Source organism: Pelobates fuscus, chromosome 5 (genome assembly GCF_036172605.1).
Source record: "Pelobates fuscus isolate aPelFus1 chromosome 5, aPelFus1.pri, whole genome shotgun sequence".
Lineage (NCBI taxonomy): Eukaryota > Metazoa > Chordata > Amphibia > Anura > Pelobatidae > Pelobates > Pelobates fuscus.
The window spans coordinates 69462991-69481420 of record NC_086321.1 but is presented as its reverse complement, the minus strand read 5'-3'; the positions used below and the strand labels follow the sequence as shown (position 1 = coordinate 69481420).

The window sequence follows — 18430 nt, the reverse complement described above, 5'->3', positions numbered from 1 at the left end:
ATTAATTGCATCTGTTAACATAATTCTGAAAGTTATCCATTTTCAAAATCCTTTTTTCTAAAAATCAATGTTTACTGCAAAAAAAAAAATATATATACATTCAACGTAACTAATGCATGGAGAAAGTCATAACTCAAGTATCTCAAGTGGTCACTGAGGCATGTATATTGACTGATATCGTTCTAGTGAGAGCAGACCATTGCTTTGCTCCAGGGAGACTATAGTGACATGCATTATTAGATTGTGTGATGGGAATTGTTTTTGTGTGCAGAGAGGTAGAAAGATGGCAAAAAACTATTGACTTGAAAAATGAGTCTTGAGAAGCTCAAAAAATATTAAAACAGAAAAAAATAGAATAATATAATATAATATATATTAAAAAATATATAAGTTAATTATATGCATATATGAGAAAATGACACAGTTGGAAATTATACAGTAAAAAAAAGAGAGCAACAATTCTAGGAATTTGTAGCAAATATTTTGTGGGTCAACTTTTCATTTTAACATTTAAGAAATGTTACTTCAGAACAACCATATTATACACTGATCAGCCACAACATAAAACCACTGACAGGTGAAATGATCAACACTGATTATATCAATGTAATGGCATCTGTCATGGGGTGGGACATGCTAGGCTATGAACAGTCACTTCTTGAATTTTTTGGGTTGGAAGCTGGAAAAACGGCAAGTGAAAAGTTCTGAGTGACTTTGAGAAGCGCAAAATAGTGAGATGTGCATGGGAAAAATATTCGTCTCGGTTCAGCATTCCGAAATTCGGGACTTCAGCACTTCGGCACTTCGATTCTACACTTCGGAACTTCGACACTTTGGGACTTCGGGTTAGGAGTAGGTTTAGGGTTAGGAGTATGGTTAAGGTAGAGGTAGGGCTACTCATACCCTAACCCTACCTCTACCCCTAACCCTACTCCAACCACAAACCCTACTCCAACCCTTAACCCTACCCCTAACCCTACCCCTAAACCTAACCCTACCTCTACCCCAACCACTAACTCTACCCCAACCCTCTCCTGTTTTGCCACTTTTCAGAAATCCGAAGCACTTCGGCACTTCCGAAACTCGGCACTTTGGCAATTCGGTTCGGCATTCCAAAATTTGGCACTTTGGAAATTTGTCAATTCGGCACTTCAGACATTTGGAAGCATCGAATTTTCGAAATGTGTCCAAATTTGCATTCAGAATGAAACGAATTCCACATGTCTACAAAATAGTGATGGGTATATGTTTAGGTCAGATAATCTCAAAAATGGCACGTTTTGACGGGTATTCCCAGTATGCAGTGGTAAGTATATACCAAAAGTGGGGCAAGGAAGGACAACACATGAACCATTGGTGCCCAAGGCTCATTGATGCACATGAAAAGGGACAGCTAGCCCATCTGTCTCGATCACAAGAAATAACTATTGTAGTATGAAAAATGTAATAATGACCATGACAGAAAGGTATCAGAACACACACTGCATCACAGTTAGTTGCACATAGGGATGTGTAACCGCAGTCCAGTCAGAGTACCTATGTCCAGTCCACTGCCAAAAGTGACTTCAATTGACAAAGAGTACAATGTGCCGCCTTGGCCTCCAAGTTCCCCAAGTCTCAATCTGATTGAGCATTTGTAGGATGTGAAGGACTTTAAGCATCTGCTGCTAATGTCTTGATGGCTGATACCACAGGACACATTCTGAGGTCTTCTAAAGTCTATGCCTCGACACATCAGAGCTGTTTTGGCAGCACAAGGGGGACCTACTCAATATTAGGCAGGTGGTTTTAATGTTGTAAATGATCAGTGCATAGTTGAACTTAGTTTAGTTTGATTTTACAACCTCTAATGGATTAGGCAAATCCCATGATATTGTGACACTCTTGGCATATCACCTGCCAAGGAAGGTGTAAAGAAAAACTATCACTTATGAGAATTTTTGTACAATTTTAAAAGGTTCTAGGGTCCAAGGTGAAGGAACACCCTTCATGCTTATCAGTTACCCATTTCCCCTTTCTTCCATAGATTAGTCTCCTTATTAAAGTTAACGGAAAAATAATATAGGTAAATCTTTGTCCATGTGCTAGATAGGGACTGACACAATTCCATTGTATCAAAGAGTTGTGTAAATAATTGTGATATCACTATTGTTTTTATTAATAAAAATATATTACATAAATGATTTTATAGGACCAATCCGAGTCTAACAGGAGTAATAGCTACGTTATGCAATTAAAAAATACTCTTATCTCCAATGTCATAGTTATTTTTTAAGAGTGTTCTTACCACAATAAAATTTCAGTATATAAGTATGACAGCACCCAAAGCTTTTCAGTTTTTGTATTTTTAACTACTATTCACAATTACTAAATAGGTTGTATTGTTTGTGCTATTCAGGTTTATACATGGATGATGCATAAATTCTGTTGTATGTTACATTGACGTGTGCATTACTTTTTAAGCTATCAAGCCAAAGGGAAGCAAGATACTGCAGGTAACAGTGCAGTATTAAAACTGGCCAAGCAAGATGAAGTCTGGCTTAGAATGGGAACTGGAGCTTTACATGGAGACCATCAGAGATATTGCACCTTTTCTGGATTTCTCCTTTTTGAGACTAAATAAAAACAGCTGGTTGCATTGTTCTGTTCTGTTTTACTTGTATTTCTAGAAATGATTCCATGGAGCAATATGGTAGTATTATACTGTATAGAATGTATGTATGAAAAGTCTTGAACAATAAACATGGCAGAGTTTGAAGGAACATGTAGCATCTGTTATTTTTTTTTTGTTGAGTTGTCAGAATATGCAAGTTGTGTATTTCCAACCTTCATTCATTATTAACTTCAGGTACCTTGCTACTTTTACTTTACTATAATCTCAAGTGTTTATGGTAAGTTTCATAATGTATCATTAAGTAAGGAAACTTTGAGGGATACAAACAGTATTTCCAATAACTATCCAGTACCCGTGCAACTGGCATTAACAGCTGACCAAGTCATAATAAGTACGAGACAAAGAGTAGCCAGCTCAAATTGAAATCAGTAGAACAAACTTAAAATTCCATTAAAAGTCCATTATCTGTTTAAGTAAAATGCCTCTTATCAAATATTGTTGGGTCACCGAGCTCTATGGAGCAATTTATTATTATTATTAGCATTTACATGACACCAAAATATTCTGTAGTGCTTTACAATTATAAAGGCCCTGCTCAAAGAGATTACAATATATGAGGAGTGGGTAAAGACACAAGAAAAAAAACAGCTTGTCAGAGGGGGTAGAGATTGAGAGATAAGATGCATGTATTGAACTAAGCTAGTAAAAGTGTTGTGTTGAACAAGCAGAAGACATTGGATTAAGAGAGTGAGCAGGGCTATGGAGGGGAGTGAACTGATGAGGGCAGTGAAATAAGTGACGTGTCACCCAGAAAGATGGTAAGCGCTCTCAAGAGACCAATTTTGGTGAATTCTTTCAGTGACTTCTTTATCACTAGAGGCAAGGGGAGAGTCTGGTGGTATGGGGTAGTGAATTCCAAAGGAAATGTGCAGCTTATGAAAAATCCTGCACTTGAGAGTTGGAAGTACAGGAATGAGCAGATGTAAGGAGAAGGTCATTGGCAGAGTAGAAATAAGAGGTGCTGTCACGATTCGGGGAACCCAACACGCTAACACACACACAGACACACACACAGAAAGTGTGCAGTACCGGTCCTTAGAGTGGCCGGGCTAAGCACACACAGAATAGTCAGGAGACAAGCCGAGTAAGGGGAACCAGAAAACAGAATAACGAGAAACAAGCCGAGGTCAAAGGGTAGGAGAAAGTCACAAAGTCAGTATAACAAGCCAGAGAGTACGTAACCAGAAATCACACGTTCAGAATCAATACTATAAAGCAAAGACCACAACAGGGCAGGGAGGAACAGGAAAGGTAAGTATTTAAACCATCAGGTTAATTCTGATTGGATCATTTCCAATCAGAATTAACAATCACACGTGGGAGATATCTAAACCTCCCACTGTGATTGAGGCACTGTGCCTTTAATGCCGGGTCAGGTGACTGACCCCGGCGTGACATATCTTGGGCAGTCTTCCAGCGTGCAGCGTCATGCATGCTGCCGCTGGGGGGCGTGGAGGAAGACGCGGGCGGCATCCGAGGCTGGAGGGATGCCGCTCGCCGAGACCACGTGGAGAAGGGGACCGCGGACGGCTGGAGGGTGAGTGCCGCGAGCGGACTGCAGCCTCCCCTTGCAGCCGCCCGCGGGGTCCTGACAGGTGCATTTGTTGAAGAGGAAATGTAGTGAGGAGTGGAGTTAGTGAGGGCTTTTTAGGTTACTGTTAGCAGTGTGAATTGGATCCTGAAGGGTACAGGAAGCCAATGTAATGATTGACAAAGGTGCGAGGTGTTGTAGTAGTGGCCAGTATTTGGTAGGCCGACGAGTAGTGAGTTACAATAGTCATATTAGAAATGATGAGTGCATGAATAAATAACTTAGTTGTATCTTGAGTTAGAAAAGGGTGAGTGGGGGTAATATATTTTAGGTGGAAGTTACTGAATTTGGAGACCAACTAGATGTGAGAAAAAAATTTAAGACATGAGTTGAATGTAACACCAAGGCAGCAAGCTTGAGGGGTTGTGTTAATAGGTGTCCATTTGACGTGCAAGGAGATTTTTATAATCAGATCATTTATTTCACTATTAGTTGCTAAGATCGAGGATCCATTTCCCTTTTTACTTTTTTCCTAGGTACATGCTCTGAGGAGGCTGCTGTACGTTGACCTATATTTTTCTATATTTCTATAATGTCTCTGTTTGACAAGCATCTTAATATGCTCCTAAGTCTCACCATAAAGCTACTTATGTCTCTCTCTGGATAAGAACTATCTATTTGGACTATGGTGGATCTTTGTTTCCAAATCATGTTGCTTGGGTTAGTATTAATGACAAGATATAGCCATGGTAGGTTGAGATGCACTTGAAAATGACTAGCAATGTGGTTATCTGTAACTGTTGGCTGCAATTCTCGACATTGTGCAGCATCCACAGGTCCATTCACTGACGGGGAACAGACGGTGGCCACTCCATCTTCTCAAGTGGAGCTTGATGCAGAGCTAGGACAATAATGCATCTTAAAGGGGCACTGAGTCCCATGAGAGACTGGTCATGTGACATCTCAGCACTATAAATTATCTACACTCCCTCCAGTAAGTGCTCAGTTGTTTAATGCCTTGTCTCAGTTTGCCAGTTTATCCTTGTGTCTAAAAGTGATCACTGAGTATCCTCTGGGTTACCTGTATGTGGCTTTCTTCCTGACTTCATCTACTCCTGCCTGCCCTGACCTCCAGACTGCCTTTGACTATGCTTTTCTGCATTAACATTTTGGGTTTTATGAGTGGTCATCCCATTCCTAATAAAGCACCTGTGGCATTATAAACTCACCTATACCCTGCCTCCACCTCCAGAGTACCTAGTGGGTAATGCTTTTAAGGGATCGCTGCTGCTCTGCACCAGATCCCAGAAAAACAAGAGCCCAATAACAGAGCTTTTAGGGAATGGCTCAGATCTTAGCATACAGCTGGTCTTTTAAATCAGCACCCCACATGTCTTCTTAAAGGACCACTATAGGCATCCAGACCACTTCAGCTCAATGAAGTGGTCTGGGTGCCAGGTCCCTCTAGTTTTAACCTTGCAGTCGAAAACATAGCAGTTTCAGAGAAACTGCTATGTTTCACTGAGAGTCAATCCAGCCTCTAGTGGCTGTCTCTCTGACAGCCGCTAGAGGCGCTTCCGGGATTCTCACTGTGAAAATCACAGTGAGAAGACGCTGGACGTCCATAGGAAAGCATTGAGTAATGCTTTCATATAGGCTGTTTGAATGCGCGCGCTCTTGCCTTGAGGGTTGGGGGACCTAATGACCCTATAGTGCCAGGAAAACAAGTTTGTTTTCCTGGCACTATAGTGCTCCTTTATTAATTATGCTTTAACCCCTTAAGGACCGGCCTGTTTTTGCGATGTTGTACGTCAAGGACCAGGCCTCTTTTTACACTTTTGTGGTGTTTGTGTTTAGCTGTAATTTTCTGCTCTCTCATTTACTGTTCCCATACAAATTATATATTGTTTTTTCAGGACAAAAAGGTCTTTCTTTACATACCATTATTTATATAATCTCATGTAATTTAATTTTTTAAAAATGAAAAAATATGATGAAAAATTGAAAAAAATACATGTTTTTTGACTTTTATGTGAAAAATCTTTTACTCATCTACAAAAGCGAATGAAAAAAACTGCTAAATAGATTCAAAATTTTGTCCTGAGTTTAAAAATACCCAGTGTTTACATGCTTTTTGCTATTTTTTTTGCATGTTATAGGGCTATAATTACAAGTAGGATATTGCGGTTTCAAAACATACATTTTTAAAATGTATCAATAGTGACATTGTAACACTATTATCTGTCATACATCTCTGGAAAACACCTCACAGGTATATATATTTTTTTAAAGTAGACAACCCAGGGTATTCATCTAAGGATATTTTGACACTTTCTATGCAGCCATTTTACCACCAGTCTTTGCCAAACTTCGCATAGGTAGTTTTTTTTTTTTTTTTCACATACATTGCAATTCAGGTATAAATTCACAGACCCTGTTATGTGTTGCTGCCAAAAAACACACTAATATGTGTTCAGCAACATCTCCTGAGTTCAGTGATACCAACCCATGCATAGGCTTGCCGGGTTGTTTGGGGGCTAAAAGGCCACATTTGGCAGGTGTGCATATCTGTTTTCCAACTTTGAATTTTAACATGTAGTCAACCTGCGCATATGTCCTATTTGGGACATTTGTAAGGCCAGCCAATGTATTTTACCCCCATCAAACCATATATTTTTGAAAGGTAGACACCCTAGGGTATTTCAAATGGTGGTATTTTAACACTTTCTATGCACTAATTCTACCACCAGCCTTTGTCAAACTTTTGGGTAGCAATGTTTTTTGTGTTTTTTTACACACACATTGTAATTTAGGCATGAATTAATAGATCCTGTTATGTGTCACTGCCAAACAACACCCCAATATGTATTCAGCAACATCTCCTGAGTACAGTGATACCACCCCATGCATAGGCTTGTCGGGTTGTTTGGGGGCTAAAAGGCCACATTTGGCAGGTGTGCATATCTGTTTTCCAACTTGGAATTGTGACATGTAGTCAACTTGCACCTATATCCTATTTGGGCCAATGTATGTTACCCCCATCAAACTATATATTTTTTAAAAGTAGACAACCCAGGGTATTTTTAATGGTGGTATTTTAACACTTTTCATGCACTGAAGTCTACCACCAGCCTTTGTCAAACTTTTGGGTAGTAATTTTTTTGTGTTTTTTCCCCACACACTTTGTAAGTTAAGCATGAATTAACAGATCCTGTTATGCATCACTGCCAAGCAACACCCCAATATGTATTCAGCAACATCTCCTGAGTACAGTGATACCACCCATGCATAGGTTTGCTGGTTTTTTTGGGGGCTAAAAGGCCACAATAGAGACTTGTGCATGTCAGTTTTTCAACTTGATATAAAGGTATGCTTGGCCTATCTCCAGTTTGGTGTATTTTTGCATCCCCCAGTTAGTGTTACCATCATGAAAGTGTATATTTTTATCAAGTAGACATTCCAGGGTATTTTATATGGGGTGTTTTAACATCATTTCCCCAACCATTGTGCTAAAATATTTTCAGAGAACCTGCATGGTGATAATTTGTGAATTCTGCTTTTTGATATTTGCCAGCAGGTTATATGTTACTACCAGAAAACACCCCAGTTTTTTTTCTGCAAAGTCCCCTGAGTACACCTATGTGTCACGTATTCATCCGCTTATAAAAATGTGGTTAATTACATTTACTGTCCACACAGGAAAAGTTGTGCCGAGCAGCAATCTAATCCACAAAAGGGTTAATACTGAGCAGCAATTATGCAAATAGTAACCTGGTAACTGACTTTGGGGTCAAAGGCCGGTTACAGCCTATCAGATCTAGAGGAGGGGTATTTAGGCCCAGTTCTCATCCTGCTCAGTGCCCTGTCGTGGTTTCCCTTGTGGTTGTCTGAGAGCGCGTTATTGATTCTGGTATTTCTGGTATTTCTGGTATTTCTGGTATTTCTGGTATTTCTGGTATTTCTGGTATTTCTGGTATTTCTGGTATTTCTGGTTATTTGACTTTGGCATTGTTTTTGACTTCCCTGTTTTCTGGCATCCCTGACTCCTGGCTTTTCCTTATCCTTACAGAGGGTATTGTCATTGAAATGCAAGTATCGCAGCACCAACTCATATCTTGCTCTAGACATTGTTTGGGAGTATATAGGACTAGAACAGATTGGGTTGGTGCTCCAGTAAGATTGAGGGCTTCTTTATTATCTCCATGAGCATTGTAAGAGCCCAGAAGTTTTTGAGTTCAGGGACATCTGTGGGATGCCAAGCATGCTATCTGACTACATAGCTACCTGGATTTGCATCAAAAAATTGGGTAGCAGAGAGATTAGTCTGGGAAGCAATCTCCTCCCAGATGGTATCCTCCAAAAATAACTCCATATATTGAATAGCGGAGAAGTCCTGCACATTGACATTAATGCCTGCGTTGGCACTAAAAGGGGGGATGTTGGGCTCAACTAACTGTGGAGCTACCCAGTCCTCCTCCACATCCGGCATAGCAGATGAAGCACAGCTTCTTTTTGCAGCCGGCTCACAGACAGATGACGTGTCACTAGACGTGTCGCTAAACTGACCTGGGTCAAAATCGGACACAGTGTCAGTGGCGTCAGAGTCTGACGCCAAGAAGGCATATGCCTCCTCCAAACTATATATGCGCTGCATGTTTCACCAACACAAAACGAACAAATTGCTAACACAAAGTTTTTTTTTAAGTTTCTTTTTTTTTTTTAAATAGACTAAAACAGACTAAAACAGACTTTAGCGGCAATCCCTAAACTGACTCCTGCAAAGAGAATCTAATGAAGATTTGGGAGTAGGAAACTGACTAAGTTTGACGCTTATATAAAAAAAAAAGTCGAAAACACAATAAACACCCTAAAAGACACTAAAAGACACTAAAACACACTAAAGCAGCTTTTTGACAAGAACAAAAACACGTAAGGGCAAAAAAAAATAATTACAGACAGTACTAATGCACTGCTGTAATAGGACTTACAGGGAAGGGGTTAAAATTGATTTTTCTTTTTTACTTTTTAACAGGTTTTGACACTAGCAACACTTTGAACACTGCAACAATCTATCCGCTCTGATCTCTGTCTCTCTCCCCTCACAAAACGCTACAGAGGAGAGAGAGGCAGAGATCAGTGTCAAAGTGAGTGTTTGTAACACCCACTTTGACATCAGCTAATTGTGAGCGACTGTGGATCGCTCACACGCCGCAATTGGCTGTTACTATCTGCCTGGGATGCAGGGCAGATAGTAACAACGGAATTTCAGCGGAAGCGATCTCTGATCGCTCCCGCTGCCCTTTTTCCGTTATAACGGTTCAGGACCGTCACCGGTCCTCAACGGTATGTTACCGATGACGGTCCTCAACCGTCATTGGTCGGCAAGGGCTTAAAAACTCTCAAAAAACAAACACAAAACAGACAGAAAGCAATAAAACACAATGCTATACAACCTCACGTGGATGAATAACACTAGCACTGTATGCTTGTTGAAAATATGTCCACTAAACCAAGCACTGTTTGTGTGTATGTTAAACAGTGCTACCAGACTATCCCAGGTTTCCAGGTACAGTTCCATTTTTGTCTTGTCCTGTATCATCCAGTATAATTTATTTTAGAAAAATATATTGTATCAGAGCTGGAATAGTGTAACTTTTTAAACTAAGCAGTTTCCTGCACACTGAGGGATACCTCATTAAAGTTAAAAACTCAAGATTAAATGCATCTGTTTATACTATTGATACTAAAGAAAGTGAAAACCACAATTTGGACAATTGTGCAACACAAAGGGAAACTATTCCTTTTTGACTCTTTAACCCCTTAAGGACCGGACTGTTTTTGCGATGTTGTACATTTGCGACCAGGCATCTTTTTACACTTTTGTGGTGTTTGTGTTTAGCTGTAATTTTCCGCTCTCTCATTTACTGTTCCCATACAAATTATATATTGTTGTTTTTTTTTAGGACAAAAGGGGCTTTCTTTACATACCATTATTTATATAATCTCATGTAATTTAATTTTTTAAAAATGAAAAAATATGATGAAAAATTGAAAAAAATACATGTTTTTTGACTTTTATGTGAAAAATCTTTTACTCATCTACAAAAGCGAATGAAAAAAACTGCTAAATAGATTCAAAATTTTGTCCTGAGTTTAAAAATACCCAGTGTTTACATGCTTTTTGCTATTTTTTTTGCATGTTATAGGGCTATAATTACAAGTAGGATATTGCGGTTTCAAAACATACATTTTTAAAATGTATCAATAGTGACATTGTAACACTATTATCTGTCATAAATCGCTGAATAACACCCCACATGTACATATTTTTTTTTAAGTAGACAACCCAGGGTGTTCAATATGGGGTATGTCCAGACTTTTTTAGTAGCCACTTAGTCGCAAACACTGGCCAAAGTTAGCGTTCATATTTGTTTGTGTGTGAAAAAAGTAAAAAACTAAATTGAACGCTAATTTTGGCCAGTGTTTGTGACTAAGTGGTTACAAAAAAAGACTGGACATACCCCATTTGCAATACCTTGGGTTGTCTTCTTTTGCAAATGGTATGCCATCATGGGGCTAATTCTCATTCTTGGGCTACCATACGCTCTCAAAGGCAACGTAACCAACCTGGCCATTTTCAATGTAAAAATATTTGACCCATATATTTGAACCAGTAACTTTCAAAACCGCTATAAAACCTGTACATGGGGGGTACTGTTATACTCAGGAGACTTTGCTGAACACAAATATTAGTGTTTCAAAACTGGAAAATGTATCACAACAATTATATCATCAGTAAAAGTGCTGTTTGTGTGTGAAAAATGCAAAAAAAGTCACTTTCACTGACAATATCATCGCTGTGATATGTTTTACTGTTTTTAATCCCTAATATTTGTGTTCAGCGAAGTCTCCCGAGTAAAACAGTATCCCCCATGTACAGGTTTTAGGGTGTCGTAGACCGTTACAGGGTAAAATACAGTGATAGCAAATTAAATTCTCTGGACTTTCGGCCTGGGTTGGCAGGCAGGTCCCTTAAATTGCAATCAATAAAATAACTTAATTATGTAAAAATATTACATAAATACGCACGTAGAATTTAAATATATATGCATATTTATATATTTGAAGTCTACGTGTATATTTATATAATTATTTATGTAATTTTGTATATGGAAATATGAATAGTTTGTATTATTTTTATTTATTTATATATACATAGATATATATACAATTTCATCTAAGTGTATTTTGATATAAATATATATATATTAATATCAAAATACAGTTAGAATAAAATTTCGTATAGATATATATATTTTTTTACATTTGTATTATTATGTTTACATGTTTAATTTAATTTAAATTACTTATTATTTGTATTTTATAATAATATATATATACAAAATATATAGTTATTATATATTATATATATATATGTGTGTAATTTAATTATAAGTGTATTTTTATATTAATATATGTACATATTAATATAAAATACACTTAGTATGACATTATATATATATATATATATATGTGATATATATGATATATCATGATATATAGACATATATTATATAAATATAATATATGTCTATATATGATATATATATATATACACACATATATAATTATTATTTTTTTATTAACTTTAACTTTATTTTTTTTAATGATTTTACACATGCAGGGAGACTGCCTGTCAGCACAGACAGTCCCCCTGTAGGCAGACACATGGACACCTATTGTGACCATGTGGTCGCTCTGTTGAGCGATCACATGGCCCCAGGGGTCCTAATTCGCCATGGGGAGACTGTCTGGGCAGCAGGCAGTCTCCCCACAACGGGAGCACCGCCGATCGCCGCCGGGGGAACAACGGCGATCGGGTAAGTACATCTTAAAGTTAGGACGGTTCAGGACCGTCATCGGTCGGCAATGGAAAAATGCAGATGACGGTCCTGAACCGTCCTCCGTCCTTAAGGGGTTAAGGGCAAGTTATGTTTTTAAACCTTTAAGCGCCAGTGAAACACTACTCACTTATGTACTGTCATATCTATTCCACTCTTAGGGTTGGACAAATTAATTCAATCATTTTATTTTATTTTCACATGCGTATTGAAATCTCATTTAGGTCTATCAGATCAGGAGGTGGGAATGTGTGGTTTCCAGACAGGGAGAGAAGTAAAACTCCATTAGTGGAATTTCTTTGGTTTTGGAAAAAGACATTTAAACACTGATTAATCAGGTTTGTAAATAGATAAATGTTTTCTGAATCAAAAAGGTGACATGGAAGCACAAACAGTAACATGAAAAGGAAAATAGGCACATCAGCTCTGTAAGAGGGAAGACTTAGTTATTATTAATATTTTATTATTTATATAGCGCCATCAGATTCCGTAGCGCTGTACAATGAGTTTTAAAAAGTCTTCAAGAAACAATCAATAAAGGTCAGCAATAAATAATTGCTTATGTGAAATTTTACATTCAAATAAGAGTGTACCCTTTATGACTGTGCATTCTATCCTTGCTTTGTGCTCTTGCACCTTTATGTAGGATACATATTCCTTCATTCTAATAGTCACATCTCCGTAACATCATTAAAAAATGGTTAATTCAAAACAGTGTATGTTGATTGTTGTCCTCTGAGAGAAAGACCAGTTATAATAAATCTACTGATAAATGTTAAAAAAAATAATAATCAGATCTATCATGTTCAAACATGATGTAAGCTATGGGCTTTTGCTTTACTTATAACCATGCCAGCAACATAACTTACCATGTAAAATCTACCAAATTTCTGTATCATTCAACAGCAGGCAGTTCCTCAGACATGAGCTCTAGTCCTGGTCTCTTCAAAAGCCAAAGCAGGAAGTCTCCAATTCTTCTTGTTCCTTGTAAAGGCTAAGCTCACCTAAAGCTGTTACAACAAACAGAGAAACACAATCAGGGGTCAAGTCCTGGGGAAAAAAGTGTGGGAACTCACCCAAGATTCCGCCTCCCCCCCTTAAAAAAAAAATTACACTCCTATGCATATAGTGCAGTGCAGGGTGTGTATAATGAATGTAGTGTGTTTGTAGTGAATGCAGAGGATGGATAATGAATGTAGTGTGTTTGTAGTGAGTGCAGTGTGTATAATGAATGTAGTGTGTTTGTAGTGAGTGCAGTGTGTATAATAAATTTAGTGTGTTTGTAGTGAGTGCAGAGTGTGTATAATGAATGTAGTGTTTTTGTTGTGAGTGCAGTGTGTGTATAATGAATGTAGTGTGTTTGTAGTAAGTGTAGAGTGTGTATAATGAATGTAGTGTGTTTGTAGTGAGTGCAGTGTGTATAATAAATGTAGTGTGTTTGTAGTGAGTGCAGAATGTGTATAATGAATGTAGTGAGTGCAGTATGTATATTGAATATAGTGTGTAGTGAGTGCAAAGTGTGTATAGTGAATGTAGTGTGTTTGTAGTGAGTGCAAAGTGTGTATAATGAATGTAGTGTGTTTGTAGTGAGTGCAGAGTGTGTATAATGAATGTAGTGTGTTTAATGAATGCAGTGTTTGTAGTGAGTGCAGAGTGTGTATAATGAATGTAGTGTGTTTGTAGTGAGTGCGGAGTGTGTATAATGAATGTAGTGTGTAGTGAGTTCAAAGTGTGTATAGTGAATGTAGTGTGTTTGTAGTGAGTGCAAAGTGTGTATAGTGAATGTAGTGTGTTTGTAGTGAGTGCAGAGTGTGTATAGTGAATGTAGTGTGTTTGTAGTAAGTGCAGAGTGTGTATAATGAATGTAGTGTGTTTGTAGTGAGTGCAGAGTGTGTATAATGAATGTAGTGTGTTTGTAGTGAGTGCAGAGTGTGTATAATGAATGTAGTGTGTTTGTAGTGAGTGCAGAGTGTGTTTAATGAATGCAGTGTGTTTGTTGTGAGTGCAGTGTGTGTATAATGAATGTAGTGTGTTTGTAGTAAGTGTAGAGTGTGTATAATGAATGTAGTGTGTTTGTAGTGAGTGCAGTGTGTATAATAAATGTAGTGTGTTTGTAGTGAGTGCAGAATGTGTATAATGAATGTAGTGAGTGCAGTGTGTATAATGAATATAGTGTGTAGTGAGTGCAAAGTGTGTATAGTGAATGTAGTGTGTTTGTAGTGAGTGCAGAGTGTGTATAATGAATGTAGTGTGTTTGTAGTGAGTGCAGAGTGTGTATAATGAATGCAGTGTATGTAGTGTGTGTGTAGTGAATGCAGAGTGTGTATAATGAATGTAGTGTGTTTGTAGTGAGTGCAGAGTATGTATAATGAATGTAGTGTGTGTAGTGAATGCAGTGTGTATAATGAATGTAGTGTGTAGTGAGTGCAAAGTGTGTATAGTGAATGTAGTGTGTTTGTAGTGAGTGCAAAGTGTGTATAGTGAATGTAGTGTGTTTGTAGTGAGTGCAGAGTGTGTATAGTGAATGTAGTGTGTTTGTAGTGAGTGCAGAGTGTGTATAATGAATGTAGTATGTTTGTAGTGAGTGCAGAGTGTGTATAATGAATGTAGTGTGTTTGTAGTGAGTGCAGAGTGTATTTAATGAATGCAGTGTGTTTGTAGTGAGTGTAGAGTGTTTGTTTAATGAGTGCAGTGTGAATAATAAATGTAGTGTGTTTGTAGTGAGTGCAGAGTGTGTATAATGAATGCAGTGTATTTGTAGTGAGTGCAAAGTGTGTATAATGAATGCAGTGTGTTTGTAGTGAGTGCAGAGTGTGTATAATGTATGCAGTGTATGTAGTGTGTTTGTAGTGAATGCAGAGTGTGTATAGTGAATGTAGTGTGTAGTGAGTGCAAAGTGTGTATAATGAATGCAGAGTGTATATAATGAATGCAGAGTGTGTATAGTGAATGTAGTGTGTTTGTAGTGAGTGCAGAGTGTGTATAATGAATGCAGTGTGTATAATGAATGCAGTGTGTATAATGAATGCAGTGTATGTAGTGTGTATGTAGTGAATGCAGAGTGTGTATAATGAATGCAGAGTGTGTATAGTGAATGTAGTGTGTGTAGTGAGTGAAGTGTGTACAGTGAATTTAGTGTGTTTGTAGTGAGTGCAGAGTGTGTATAATGAATGCAGTGTGTGTAGTGAATGTAGTATGTTTGTAGTGAGTGCAGAGTGTGTATAATGAATGCAGAGTGTGTGTAGTGAATGTAGTGTGTTTGTAATGAGTGCAGAGTGTGTATAATGAATGTAGTGTGTTTGTAGTAAGTGCAGATTGTGTATAATGAATGCAGTGTGTGTGTGCTGGATTATGTGTGTGTGTGTGTGTGTGTGTGTGGGTGCTGGATGATTGTGTGTGTGTGTGTGTGTGTGTGTGTGTGTGCTTAATGAAGTGTGTGTGTGTGTGCTGGATGATGTGTGTGTGTGTGTGTGAGCTGGATGAAGTGTGTGTGTGTGTGTGCTGGATGATGTGTGTGTGTGTGCACTGGATGATGGTGTGTGTGTGTGTGTGTGTGCGCTGGATGATGTGTGTGTGTGTGCTGGATGAAGTGTGTGTGTGCTGGATGAAGTGTGTGTGTGTGCTGGATGAAGTGTGTGTGTGCTGGATGAAGTGTGTGTGTGTGCTGGATGAAGTGTGTGTGTGCTGGATGAAGTGTGTGTGTGTGCGTTTGCTGGATGATGTGTTTGTGTGTGCTGGATGTATGTGTGTGTGTGTGGGCTGTGATGTGTGTGAGTGTGTGTGCTGGATGATGTGTGTGTGTGTGCTGGATGATGTGTGTGTGTGCTGGATGATGTGTGTGTGTGTGCTGGATGATGTGTGTGTGTGCTGGATGATGTGTGTGCGTGCTGGATGATGTGTGTGTGTGTGTGCTGGATTATGTGTGTGTGTGTGTGTGCTGGATGATGTGTGTGTGTGTGCTGGATTATGTGTGTGTGTGTACTGGATTATGTGTGTGTGTGCTGGATTATGTGTGTGTGTGCTGGATTATGTGTGTGTGTGTGTGCTGGATTGTGTGTGTGTGTGTGCTGGATTGTGTGTGTGTGTGTGCTGGATTATGTGTGTGTGTGTGTTTGCTGGATGATGTGTGTGTGTGTGTGTGTGCTGGATTATGTGTGTGTGTGTGTGTGCTGGATGATGTGTGTGTGTGTGCTGGATGATGTGTGTGTGTGTACTGGATTATGTGTGTGTGCTGGATGATGTGTGTGTGTGCTGGATGATGTGTGTGTGTGTACTGGATTATGTGTGTGTGTGTGTACTGGATTATGTGTGTGTGTGTGTACTGGATTATGTGTGTGTGTGTGCTGGATTATGTGTGTGTGTGTGCTGGATTATGTGTGTGTGTGTGTACTGGATTATGTGTGTGTGTGTGCTGGATTATGTGTGTGTGCTGGATTATGTGTGTGTGTGTGTGCTGGATTGTGTGTGTGTGTGTGCTGGATTGTGTGTGTGTGTGTGCTGGATTATGTGTGTGTGTGTGTGCTGGATTATGTGTGTGTGTGTGTGCTGGATTATGTGTGTGTGTGTGTGCTGGATGATGTGTGTGTGTGCTGGATGATGTGTGTGTGTGTACTGGATTATGTGTGTGTGCTGGATGATGTGTGTGTGTGCTGGATGATGTGTGTGTGTGTACTGGATTATGTGTGTGTGTGTGTGTACTGGATTATGTGTGTGTGTGTGTGCTGGATTATGTGTGTGTGTGTGTGTACTGGATTATGTGTGTGTGTGTGCTGGATTATGTGTGTGTGTGTGCTGGATTATGTGTGTGTGTGTGTGTGTGTGCTGGATTATGTGTGTGTGTGTGTGTGCTGGATTATGTGTGTGTGTGTGTGCTGGATTATGTGTGTGTGTGTGTGTGCTGGATGATGTGTGTGTGTGTGTGTGTGTGTGTGTGTGTGCTGGATGATGTGTGTGTGTGTGTGCTGGATGATGTGTGTGTGTGTGTGTGCTGGATGATGTGTGTGTGTGTGCTGGATTATGTGTGTGTGTGTGCTGGATGATGTGTGTGTGTGCTGGATGATGTGTGTGTGTGTGCTGGATTATGTGTGTGTGTGCTGGATTATGTGTGTGTGTGTGTGCTGGATTATGTGTGTGTGTGTGCTGGATTATGTGTGTGTGTGTGCTGGATTATGTGTGTGTGTGCTGGATTATTTGTGTGTGTGCTGGATTATGTGTGTGTGTGCGTGCTGGATTATGTGTGTGTGTGTGCTGGATTATGTGTGTGTGTGCTGGATTATGTGTGTGTGTGTGCTGGATTATGTGTGTGTGTGTGCTGGATTATGTGTGTGTGTGTGCTGGATTATGTGTGTGTGTGTGCTGGTTGATGGGGCGGGATGCATTTGCTTTTTAACCTTTATGTGTTTGTTTTTTTTACTTTATTCCCCCCTCCCTGCTTCTTACCTTGTCAGGGAGGGGGGAGATCGCCTGGTGGTCCGGTGGGGGGAGCCAGCCGCTGCACACAGGGGCCATCACACGCTGTGTTCCCTCTCCGGCTCCAACTCTCGCGAGACTCGCCTGTGCGGAGCGTTGCCATGGTAACCCGTGGCAACGCTCTAACAACGGCGGGTCTCGCGAGAGTTAGAGCTGGAGAAGAACACAGCGTGTGATGGCCCCTGTGTGCAGCTAGCAGGGCCGGTCCTGCAGGACTGGGAACGGGAACGGCGTTCCTGCTTTGGAAAAAGTGCAGGAACGCCGTTCCCATGCGTTCCTGCAGGACTCGAGCCCTGAACACAATACTCAAAACAATATATAATAAAAATTGGAAAAGTAAAGGTTGTTTTTTCCAACACAAGTTTTTTCTCAACATAACACATTTACGGGATCCCTAGGAGGCCATGTATTTTTTTTTCTGACTTGAAAATAACTTGCTATCTTGAGATAACACGTTGCTTCCTCTCCAAAACTAATTGGACAAACTAGCCCTCTGCCTCTCTGGGCTTCCATAAGAATTTAAAGGGCAATTTATTGATCTACTGCTCTGATGAAAATAAGGTTGTGTAAGATATTGAATACAAAGATTTTTAACATAGTACAGTAACTGAAAATAGAAAGTGAATATTCTCCTCCCAAAATGCACTGAACAAAATTATAAACGCAACACTTTTTTCCCCCTCCTGCTCAAAGATCTAAGACTTTTTCTATGTACAAAAAAGGCCTATTGTTCCCAAATCTGTTTAAATCTGTGATAGTGAGCACTTCTCCTTTGGCGAGATAATCCATCCACCTCACAGGTGTGGCATATCAAGATGTTGATTAGACCGCATGATTATTACAAAGGTGTTCCTT

The 18430-nt window shown here is 39.3% G+C and overlaps 1 protein-coding gene across 2 annotated transcripts in view; it reads left to right on the top strand.

Moving 5' to 3' along the window:
• C1QTNF3 (C1q and TNF related 3) overlaps positions 1 to 2762 on the top strand; it is an 82891-nt gene extending 80129 nt beyond the window's left edge. For both annotated transcript variants that reach the window (XM_063456842.1, XM_063456841.1), the window contains exon 6: positions 2464 to 2762. In XM_063456842.1, the coding sequence (XP_063312912.1) occupies positions 2464 to 2623 (160 nt within the window). In that variant the 3' untranslated portion in view covers positions 2624 to 2762. The remainder of the gene's footprint in view (positions 1 to 2463) is intronic.
• The last annotated feature ends 15668 nt before the right edge of the window (positions 2763 to 18430 follow it).